The 12922-nt window shown below is 35.2% G+C and overlaps 1 protein-coding gene across 1 annotated transcript in view; it reads right to left on the bottom strand.

Moving 5' to 3' along the window:
• Window positions 1-12922, bottom strand: part of LOC149807482 (uncharacterized) — a 49182-nt gene that overhangs the window by 33652 nt on the left and 2608 nt on the right. Inside the window, exons 2-3 of the mRNA XM_089956858.1 lie at window positions 1326-1704; window positions 588-771 (exon numbers count right to left, since the gene is read on the bottom strand). Of these exons, the coding sequence (XP_089812984.1) occupies window positions 588-771; window positions 1326-1704 (563 nt within the window). The remainder of the gene's footprint in view (window positions 1-587; window positions 772-1325; window positions 1705-12922) is intronic.

The following is a 12922-nucleotide window of genomic DNA, read 5'->3' as shown; positions in this document are numbered from 1 at the left end:
TATGCTGACACGGGTTTTGAGTGTGCCACAGATGGGAATGGGAGTTAATGCATTCTGTTCTGATCATACACATTAAACAAACAAGAATAGTGTGTTAGAAATTCAACGTCGGTGTATACAACATTGCCATTTTTCACTTATAAGGTCTTTAGTGTTATAATATGTCATATAGCTACATTTATATTAATATGCTGTTGCTGGCGCCATTTTAGTTTTACTGTTGTGTAGTTATGTCAGTTCGATTCAGTTGACCATGTTGTCCATAGAAAGGCATAATACTCGTGACTTTGAAGAAACTGAAATATTGTTTTTGTTTTTTTAAATAATGCTATTTAGTGGTTCAACTGATTTTACACAACTAAGAAGCGGAATACCTTGTTTCAGCGCATGCCAGTTAATTAGTTCCAGATTCAATAACAGTACCCTCTTGTACTAGTCTCTGTTGTCACAAACTCTTGGTACGTGCTTTTTTTCCTTGAAGACTAATTAGCATCAACGAACGTAATTGTTAAAACCTGAACATAAATTAAAGATATGTTTGTGAAAGAGTTTTATGCTGGCCACTTTAAAGGCCGTATATATCTTACCTATCAATTCACCAGTACAGGATATTATGTTTGAGGGAATAAAAGAGAACCCTTGGATGATGTCAGCACATAGTTCAGCCTGCAGATCCTTCCGCCGCCAATGGCTCATCTGACTCCGCTCAAACAAGAAGACCACACATGCGCAGGTCACACTGTAGCGTTTTCCCTCATAGTCCACAGATACCTAAACAGGATGAATAGCAGTTTTCAATAACAAATGCTAAAGAAATCACGATGGCATCGACAGTTAAACTGCTGATCGACGCCATTTACGTTTTTATAACTCAACATGCATGGAGCTAAGAACGAAATATTTCAACTTTATTGTAGTGGTCGCATTTTGTTATTTATTAAATTTTACTGTAATGAATTCTTGTATAAAATGCTCTGAAAGTGATGTCCTCCATTACTGTCTTATTATTTCTAACGCATTTTTGGAACGGAAACTGATCTTCACAGCACGAGACTACCGTTATGTGATATAGCGGCATTCACGTATTCTTGTTTGCCTAAAAAGTATAACAAGATTTAATAAAGGTTTTATTTCAAAGTCCATCTTTTTGTACAAAAAAATCTTTACCAGTTGTACATTATCTTTAGATATAAGTTTACAATCATATTGTGAATGACAAATGCCTGAAGGACAATTCTTTTTAAATACTTCTCTCGCTGTGTGTATTTATGTCTTTGTCTATTTACCTTAGGACTTTAATCAAGGTAACCACATTATTCACCCACCTGCTTATAGTTTACACTTGGGTATTGGAACGCCCTTGAAGGTTTACCATGATATAGTTTTGGCAGAATATCAAACAATGTCAACTTTGCTTCGGTATTCTTCAGAATCTCACGATCTCCTCTGAGAAAGATAAAACCCTTCTCGAAAACTGGTCTGAAAATACTCTGAATGTGCCGACGAATTTGGTTCAAGGGTGTGACTGAGTTGACCTTGAAGTATTGATGAGCGATGCAAGGATGAGTCTGGCCTACCGCCTGAAATCTCACCAGGATATCGGGGATTCTCCGTTCTCCTGGAGGAGTCGGTCGGGAGGAAAATGTATAGAGGTTCTCCTCCGTGCTCTCCTCCATTTCCTCGCCTGGACGCTTTGGAACCACCCTACAAACAATAAAAGTATGATTAAGCATGCGCCGATCACAAGCAGTTACTGCAGTTGCTCCCGTCTCGTATTGTCTCGCCATCCCCAAGACAAGTTTGATCTACAGTGTGATATAATTGTGAACTCCACGCAGTATAAATTTTGTGAGGTATAAAACAAGTATCATCTCTCGGCATAAGCCGTCGAGTAAATTCATGCATACAAAGCCTTTACTCTGAAACGAGGTTGGGCAATAAACCGAAGTTACAGTCCTCGCCCCACCCCCACCCCCTTTTTCCCCCAACACCACTACCTTTAATCTCCTAACTTTCCCGCCGCCGATGGAATTGTCGTGGTAGATAAGTTCTTCCCCTTAAGCTTTTAAAATGTCCTCTATGACATATGCTTCAAAGTATATCAGTATGACTGAGGTATAGTTAGTTTGTAGTCGGTGTAACTATACGATACCCCACCTGGTTGTTTCAAGCAACAAAAAATAAAACAAATTCAAATTGCAGTTACAGCTGTATGTGGAATATTTATTCATGCCGATGATTTCAAACGCCTAACTCAAACGCTGGGAAAGGGATTTACTTGGAAAGAAAACATCTTCTAGACGGTACAAGAAAATCACTGACTGGAAATATCGCAGTATGTTTTCAAATGTAACCTGTGATACCATGGCGTTGACGTGGCAAAAAGGAACGGTTACTAGATAAGGTCAAGGTTACCATCATTTTTTTTGTTGTTGATTACATATGTATGTTAAATACGAAAATAATTACGGAATCAAATAGAACGAATTATGACATTATCAAATATCAAAACGATGAAAAGTAAAATAAAATTGGTATAAACGTATGATTTTTCTCTATTCAAGAAATTTTGTAATAACCAAACCCAGTAGTGTCTTTCACGACAACCCTTCTTTAGAGTCAATTCTGCAGGAGGAAAGTTTTGACTAGGGAAGGGAGGAAGGGAGGGACATACAACTCTCAATATGGAGCATTTAGTGTTGTTAGGATCATTAATTTGATACAATGTTCTGTTACAATCTCCGACAGATAAATACCATGAGAGATTTCAGATCTACTTAAACTCCCCAGTACCTTTGTATCGATTTGGGAAATATAGCATATCAAATGCTTACGGATGACATATTAAAAGCTATTTCACCTTGGACCGACAAGGTTCAGTTCTTCTTATGATACATGCAAGTTCCCAACTGTATGGATGCCTAGTCGCAAATTATTTGGACTCTTTTCTTCAGTCTTCCTCTTCTCTTGGACTGTCTATAATTACCTACCTAACCAGATCATAAAAGTTTACAACCTGATTGCCTCTTCAGAAAGAATACTTGTCTTTCAGAGCTAACGTTGCATATAAAGGTCGAAGTATTTGCTATCCTTGCATCGAATTTGTGAGTGTTTAGTTTTGTACTTATCAAAGAGCACTTTGCTCAGGTATTTCTGTCAGACATGATAGTAATAAAGGCATATAAACTAATGACACGAGACGGCTACAAAAGAATGTACATTTAATGTGGCCTGTGTGTAGCGGATGCTGGTTTCTGGATCGACCTATACAATACCATTCTTCTAACAATTGCACATAAAACATGTCGAAATAATTGCAAACTGGAAATATTTGAAAAGATAATGATATGTGGATATAATGACGAGCGCCTTAGAACACTCCGCCACATGGGGCACCTTCGCAATTTGAACCCATATCTTAGACGAACGAATCGATACAGTTTATCGTACATACTCCCTTATACATCCATTCAAACTGCAAAGTGCAGAGATCCAGATTTTGCCGTCACTTAATGTGAAGTAAGGCTTGACGTTATCAGGGTCAATGCAGTTAGTTAGGGGTAATCAATAAAACAAACAACATAGATCCTGATCTGCCAGCGCATTGTGCAGACTAGGGTTTTTGTTGTTAACAGTTGGATCGTATTAGCAAGCGAGTATATAAGGCAACTAGTATGCTTCTGGTTGCCGTTCACGAGTGTAATATCAAGCCTCGTGTAATAGAGCTCTCTTTTATTCGCTTGAGCAAACTTGTGCGTCTTATGAAATTTTTGCGGTGTTTTAAATTAGCAATACTGTTCTTTTGAAGTAGGTAAAAAATTTAACACACATCTTTTGTTAGTTAAATTTGTATTGCTGTTTTTCTTTCACTGAAAACAGATTGATCGCGAAAATGGCGAAATTAAAATCTTCGCTATAATCAGCCAATGAAATCTGCCGACGCTTTCCTTCAGTGATATGTATTGGTATGACGTTTATCGTCATCAAGAGTAAATTCAAATGATTCAACTCCCGTTACATTATTTGTTACATTTGTTTAAATAATGTTAAAATGAATATCTACAAACATTGTGGTGAGTATGCAAAACAAGCAGCAATAAGAAATTGCAAAATTAGTAATAGTTTCTCTTAGTAGTTGTAACTGTTGCAGCCTTAATCGAGTTCCTTGTTGTCGTCTTTTCTATCATCGTCATCGTCGTCGAAGTAGTAGTAGTAGTAATAGTATTAGTAATATTTTGTTCAAACGATGAAAATAAGAGGAAACGCACCATTGCTACAATACGGCTACAACTACAGCTAACATTAGCAGCATTGGTCGTAGAGATGGTGGTTGTGGAAGTGATGACAAGAAATTCCTCCCTGCAATATACATACTCACAGTCACCTTAAAGGTACAGTACTTACAAAGACTGACATAAGTCACCTTAAACGTACTGTACTTCCAAAGACTGAAATAAATCACCTGAAACGTACAGTACATACAAAGATCACTGAATACAGTACTTACAATGATCACTGAATACAGTACTTACAAAGACTACTAACTGGGTACAGTACTTACAAAGATCACTGAATACAGTACTTACAAAGACCACTAAGTACAGTAATTACAAAGACCACTGAGTACTTACAAAGACCACTGAATACAGTACTTACAAAGACCACTAAGTACAGTAATTACAAAGACCACTGAGTACAGTATTTACAAAGACTACTAACTAGGTACAATACTTATAAAGACCACTAATTTCAGTACTTACAAAGACCACTAAGTACAGTACTTACAAAGACCACTAAGTACAGTACTTACAAAGACCACTGAGTACAGTATTTACAAAGACTACTAACTAGGTACAATACTTATAAAGACCACTAATTTCAGTACTTACAAAGACCACAAACTGAATACAGTCCTTACAAAAACGGCAGTACTTACAAAGACCGCTAAGTGTTTTTTTTTTGTTTTTTTTTTGTTATAGGGTTTAACGCTAATTTGCAGCACAAGACAGGCTATACATGGCGGCCAGTATTAATGGTGGATGAAGAACCCGGGAAAACCCCAGAAAGAACCACCAACCCACGAGAAGCTACCGGCAAGCTTTCTCGCATATCCACATTGGCGGAGCCCGAGCCTCGAACCCACGCAGACAGAGGTGAGGTGGTAGTGATCCGTGACGGTGAGCGAGTTAGACCAATCAGCCACTAGGGACCCCCGACTGCTAAGTGAACGTAAGGAAGTTTATAGAATGTCTAAATATACAATAAAAGACCAAAACATGTTAATTTGCCTTATTAAAATACAATTGTAATGTTGACAACAGATCTCAAAATGTAAACCAAGGGGTGCTTTTCCCACAAAGACATCAACAAACATTTCGTCCATGACTACAGATCTGTCAAACAACACCCGGTGATAAGGAATGTATTGATGGGATCTTCAATGAAGATTTATTTAGAACATGCAGGTATAAATTTCGGTTGGGAAAGAAAAAAATAAAGACGCAGTTCAAACAAGGCTTTTCTAACAAGCAGTAAGTCGAGCATAGGTAGACTGTGATATTTACTTATCGCCATAGGAAGAGATAACAATTCCAACTTACAATCATAAAGTGTTTTGTAAATCCCAAAATTTTACTTCGATATATCCCATGTCAATCAGTGTTGATTTTTTTAGTGAGTACTGAAAAGTTCATGAACAATGCTTGAAATATTCTGAAGAAATGGGATCATTTGAATTTTCACATGATATATAGTGGCTGACTGTCCGACACAAGCTGCCATTTCACATGTAAATCTCGTGATTGCCACCCTCCACCACCAATGCCGGCTATAGTATTGGTCAGCGATCCATAAGCGTCATCACATGTTAGAATATGTCCCATGTTTTACGAATACGGACGAGCTGACGTCACCAAATATGGACATGCATGTTGGCTTTAGAATTACTATTAAGGATATGAGTATTTAATACAGCCATACCGGACAAAAGTATTAAATACAACTCCTCGTCACAAAAGTATTAAATACAACTCCTCGTCGAACTGAATGAAAACAACCTATGTGCATTCAGTTCGGCATATTTTCTCAAATTTTATTATTGTTGATAACGGTGCGGTTGAACATAAACACACAAAAACGAAAGATAAAAGTTAACACCGTTTCGGAATTTGCATTGAAGGAAAAGTTAGCAAGGTTTGACGGGTCAAGTCCACATATTTTTCTTAAGTTTGCCAGCTCTTAATGCGACTCGCTTTTCTTACTGTGTCTGGTTTGTATCTTTCCTACATACAAAGTTTACCAATTAATTGTTGTGGGGGGGGGGGTTTGTGTTCAGATTCACATTTACAAGAAAACGATACGTTAAATTGCTAGATACAAATGTTCTTGATTGGAGAACAATTTGTATAATTTGTTTTGTTTGTAAAAGACCAGTAAATATTACTTTTCTTAGAAAATATCTTTTACTATTCCTGGTGTTCTTTACTTCATGACCTCTTACAGTAACTGACCAATTTTGTCATTAAAAATCGAATAGGGTGGGAGCAAAATTATTTTAACTTGGACCGATTATGGTTGTATCACGAACGACCGATTTTTCAGGTGTATTGCTCTAAAAGTGTTATATATAATATTTTTATTTGCGATATAACAAGATGGGAAATGGGGCTAACAAGAGCTTTGGAGAGAGAGAGAGAGAGAGAGAGAGAGTATGTACGATGTATCAATGATATACCACGATATGTATACATTTTTCATTAAAAGGGAACAAGGCTTGCAATGAACAATTCATTCCAAGAATGGTATATCATTGATACAGTGGACATACTGTACATATATTTTATTTATATCAATACAAATACGCCTATTTGCCCTTTGAACTGAGTTAAGATATGCTCCGGGCAACTATGTATTGACCAAGTGAGTTCACTCCTCACATTCCATCGAGTGTGTCCACTATAAAATGCAGTTCTATGCCTTTTCTTGTTGTTCACAATCGCATTTGCAACTTGATAAGTTGATTGTCTTCTTTTTGAGTTTCTATTTTTATTCACATTGATTAATTCAATATAATACACATTTATGATTTAAGCATGAAAGATTGTTTTTATGAAGAAAGGAGAGTACTACAAAAAAGCTTCTTGTACACACTGAACGGTCAGGCATTCGCGTACTGGCCTATGGAAAGTAGCGTGGAAAAGAAAGCGAAATGACGAACAAACAAGAGGTGATTAAAATATTTTAATATATTTAAAGCTGATCTAAGTCATTATTCTGCTTTAATTAACATTACTACCGATCATAAAAGTCTCTCTGTCTCCATATTTCTTTGTATGTTGCCCCTTTTGCGTGATAGGGGAGAGAGGAACAAAAAAAAGAAAGGATTGCGATGAAATTGTATACCATGTTAAATTCATTTAGAAAACGGAGACTATTGATACTTTATATCGTTATTTTCATGCGTCATTATTGATTAATGAGTGGAAATTCAACATTGATCTATAGGCCTGAAGTTGAAACAATGTTTATATAATCGAATTATTGCGCCATGGGCGGATCACAATTTGATATACCAATAGTACTGGTATATTTGCTTTATACAAACACTTTAAAATCCATGTTATTTTCAATATATATATATATATATATATATATATATATATATATATATATATATATATATATATATATATATATATATATGCTTATTTAATCAATATGTGTAAAGAATGTTTGATTTCCTTATCCCATAATATACAAGTTGAAAGGTGGCCTATAGTTATTTTACAAGATTATTGTTACTGGGCGGATAAAACCCCACATTTGGCATGAAACACCCTTAAGACATACTAATCAAGTTTATAATAAAAGTACCCACCCCACCCCCACCCCGACCCCGAAATATTTCTGAGCATTCACGTCAAACACCAAAACCAAGATGGCTGACGCTCATAATAAATATTTACTTTGTCAGTTACCTCACAAACTCCTATATTTGAAACAATATGGCCTTCTTAATGTCCCTTATCATATTAGATACGTGATATTTAACCAACGACGTCGGCCATCTTGGATCTGGTGGGGGGGGGGGGAATAGTAAACACTCGGATAAAGTCAGCTACTATGCTAATAATCATTAATAGGCCCTAATGTGTCAGGCCAGATTTGTTGCTTTTTTGGCCTGGTATCGGTAAATTCACTAAGCCACCTTGACGGTAAAGAAATTAGAGATAACCAGTCATTGAATATTGTTTACTCTTTAATGGATACGGTCTTTTTTATTAGGACCCATCAAAATGACTAACAAAAGTCGGCTCCTACACTGCAGACATATTAAGTCCTCATCCCCCACCTCCACCCTCTTACACATTGATTTCTTCAGGATTGTATTCAATATGTTTATATTTTACACATAATTTTATTTCTTGATAGTGTTGTAAATACTTGCAGGGTCTATCACAGAACGCACGATTGACATTAATTTCTGAAACATCGAACTGACAAATTAGCAAATCACTTTACAATCCCGCAATCCATTTTAATATCCTTTCTTTATTTTTTTCACAAATCCCTCATATTTTTTTTTAAAATATCAACTTTTACAAAGGGAGAGGGGTCCACCTAAATTTCAGTTCGAAAATATTCCTTGACAACGGACATCCTGTATCTCCGGCTGAGGTTAAACTATGGAATAGGCTGGCATCGTCAATGGCTTCACTTCTCATGCAAGGATTGGAGTAGGAATACATGATTTTATGCCATACAAGTGTCCAACACCAGAAATGGTGCCTGTAAATACTTGTATATGTTTTGGCATTTAAACTGTGAAATTGTCTAATTATCGCCTGATGTTACGTTTATATATCCCATTAACAATTGTACTCGTATAATTCGAAACCTTGATCTTTTTACAGGTACGTGCCTCTAATCAAATACAGTTTTTATTTAAATAAGGCCTTTTTTTTCTTGAGTAAATAAATCTGTTAGTAGTTCACGCTAATAAAATCAAATTATAATGCATACTATACCATCGGCGCTCTCAATTTTCAGATTAATTACCTCAGTAAATCTACTTGACAGATTATCCCCTTTTTAAAACACCATAAAGAAAATTAGAAATAAATATTCTTCGCGGTAAATGTATGGATCGCACTGGAACGCACTTAAGATTACATCTAATCAGAGAAAATATACTATGTGACACTAAATTATAATTTTATTCTTTCATTGATTGACCTTTTGCTTAATTTTGGTCATGAATGTATTTATATCTCACGATTGAGCTGTACTTGTTAATATAACAACAAACATCGTTGCCATGTTGACATGAATGGGGGTGGGTACAGAGAAGGGACATCGCAATCCAGTTATTGTCTGTCTGGATGAAACGACTTTGAAGATACACAATAATATGGATGATTAATCCTGCAGTTCCTTGTTGACAAAAACAAATCATCTAAATTATGGTCAAAATTGAGGTAGTTTTTATTTAATGTGTGTATTTGTGTGTGTGTGTGAGAGAGAGAGAGAGAGAGAGATTTTTAACCTAGCTTGAACAATGTTTCAGTCGTATTGCTATGATGTTTGCAGTGTGCCAGTTTACAGTGATGTCTAGCACTGGGGTATCATGCTACAGACATTTAGCATGATGTCCAACCAAGTCACATTATCCTGACACCAGGCCGAACAGTCCTAACACCAACCTCTTAATGCTATGCGCCAGAGAGGTAGCTATTAGCACCATTTTTATTTTTTTAAAATTGGCATAACTCGGTCGGGGTTCGAACCTGCGACCTCGCGCATTCGAAGCGGACGCTCGAACCACTAAGCCCCCGGTGCAGGTATATTAGAAATGTAAATTGTGTTATTATAGCAATGACAAACCCCAAAGGAAAGTCGGAAACACTGATGATCCCTGACTGGAAGTCGGACTATAGATTTAAAATCATACATAGGAGAGGAAATGAGAGACTTAGAACACCTGCGTAAGTGTCATATTGTAGTAGATTCCTGGTTCGTTGTGTGGCATGCAGATATAACTGGTCATTTTTAAACAACATATATTTAGTCCTCTCCCACCATGACCCAGCTGTATTTGTCTCTCTTTCTTTTTTTAACCTAACCTATAGTCTGTTCTCTTGTAGGACTTCCAGTTAATCTTTTATCTGATCTCTTGTAAGACTAAGTTCTTTTTTATATTTATGGCATCAAACCTTTCATCGGTATTATATAGTCAGGTTTGTGCTGATGTGCGGTTGAAAGCAATATACTATACTTTATTTTGTACTATATCTCCCCTTCTTTTCTCTTTCTAAATAAATCATAAACTGACTGGCCGTATGTAAACACATCTGGAAATTATGAGGAGGGCACTCCTGTTCCCTCTATGCAATAAAGTTGTCACGTGACAAGATAGACCGTTTAAATAAGTTTTATCACAGCTACCTTCGATTTTTAATCGAATATAAAAGGCTCCATTGTGTCCTGCGCTTTTACAATCAACAGTAGAGTTATTACTTTTGATGTACTTCTTAGAAAAAGGGCGTATTCGTTTGAGTAGAACAAACTGACACCTTAGATAATATTATCTGTAAAACGCTACACTTTTTTTCTCTGTATAGACGTCTGATTCCTTCTCCTTCCCGAAAATGTAAATGGTCTGTCACTTATGGACTTCTGAAACCAATAATTCCTGGTTGTGTAATGGTATGGTTATCTTCCGATGTTAGTTGTTGTTGTGGATTTAATGCCATTTTTAGCACAGAATAGGCTATCTATGGCGGCCACTTTTAACTAACCAAAGTTATTAGCAGGTAGTCATTCGCAGGTAGTCATCTACCTGAAATATTCTCAGAATGTTTTTTTAATTTTTTTTTAATGTTTTTCTAATTTCCTGTTGTTTGTTTTTGTAATAATATTATTATGTTTCTTATCTTACAGGTGTTGTCTAATGTTGTAAAGCGCTTAGAGCTTCTAAAGATTAGGCGCTATACAAAGTCCTCATTATTATTATTATTATTATTATTATTATTTAGTACATTAATTGTCATATTAACATCTTTTCACAAAATTATCAGCTGGTGTGTTTATATTCATTGCTTTCTTGCTTTTCCTATGGGTCCTTGTGAGAATAATATAAATACATGCATTTACTTCAATCTTTCGTCTGTGATGGGACATGTAATTGTATTCTCCTTTGATATCAAAATTTACTATTTATGCATAATCGTAAAAGAAAATTATTGAAATGTGTACGAGTTTAGCCTACAGCAAGAAAAGGAGTGATATTTATCACTATGTAATGGAAAATGAATACTAAATGTAGTCCGCCTACAAGATATTCACATAATGAAAGAACAGTAGTTATAATTTAAGGCTGAATGGAGAATCGATGCTGTTAGAGTTCATACAAAATAATAATAATTTGGGGGAGCAATTTTATTTAACAACAAAAAAGTGAAAATTATGGTTGAAAATTTAGAGTTATTCGATTTTGTAGGATCTTAAATGAACGCAGAAAAAGGTTTTCATGGCATCCGATTGATCAGCTTACTCAAGGCATATTTTTACTACTGAAATGAGAGAGGGCTGGGCATATTTATTGATGCTAAATATAATAAACCTGAGAATTTTAAGTTCAATATATATTTGATCGATTATTCTACTTATAATTAGAGGAAACACGCAAGGAATCCCACTCCCGAACAAATCAACCAACACCTACGTGAGTCCGGTTCCAGGTCCATTATTTCCCCTATTCCAAAGATCTCAAGACAACAATGGTTGTTAAATGGAGGGTGTGTAAAATACTGCACTTAATTTTCTGTAATCACCTAATGATCACACATCACGAAACTATAATTCCACACTTTAATTGTTCTGCTCCCTTCTTATTTTTATGAACACAAAACACCTAGTACAAAAAAAAATATATTCCTATCAAATTACTAAACACATATATTAGAATAATCCGAAAATTCCTTGTGTTAAAACCTCTTCAGTAGTGTACATGATGAAATCTGCTAATTGAAACTGGCTTATTACTCGCTAATTTAATACATGAATTTGACAATTAAAATCCAGATACAAAATATATTTGAAACAACAACAATAACAAAAATATTAAAATAACTGATGTGATAAAATTAGTGCTTTAGAGGAAAAAGATCTTAAAGATGAATTAGGTCCAAATGAATGCAGGGTTACTAATAATATGACACAAAGTGTGAAAGGTCAAATTATTTACCAAGAATTGGTAAAGGTAGTCCATATGCCTAATGTTAAAGGTCCTGATGTAATGTATCAAAAGGCAGATATACATCTGGCTCATTATCATTGTCTCAAAAACACTGTATAATAACATTATTGAATGTAATTTTCAAAACTGTTTAAAGCACAGCAAACTATAACAAAACGCGTATTGTATGATTTAGTACCCGTTTTCTGGTAGATTTATTGGGGAAACCTTTATAATTATATATTTCTTCTTTAAAAGAATAAAGAAAAACACACCTGTTCTAATTCTGTCCATCAAGTTTGAAAATGCATTTGATTACTAAATCCTTTAGCCACTTTATTTTTGTGGATTCAGTGCTAAAAATGGATAAAACTTTTATACAAGGGACCTATTTCGCGTATCCTACAAAATGGATAGATGTCAGTCTTTGTTTAATATAAAACAAAGGAGTAGACAAGGAGATCCAATTTCGTCATACATACTTTTTTGCATTGATGTTCTAGGGAAAATTATACAAAAATAAATTAATAAAAAAAACCAAAAATAAACAGTTATAAGAATTGGGTCATGCTGAGGATATTACACGAAAAATGGAATAGGGAGTTTGATAATGTACATTCCGATAAAATATTATAAATTATTTTTCTCTAGTTGCTTGCATTGATGATGTGAAAATTGACAGGTTTG

This window comes from Sinohyriopsis cumingii, chromosome 1 (genome assembly GCF_028554795.1).
Source record: "Sinohyriopsis cumingii isolate HCF-2022 chromosome 1, ASM2855479v2, whole genome shotgun sequence".
NCBI classification, from domain to species: domain Eukaryota; kingdom Metazoa; phylum Mollusca; class Bivalvia; order Unionida; family Unionidae; genus Sinohyriopsis; species Sinohyriopsis cumingii.
Note: the sequence above shows the minus strand (reverse complement) of the source record. Positions and strands in the feature narration are given on the sequence as shown.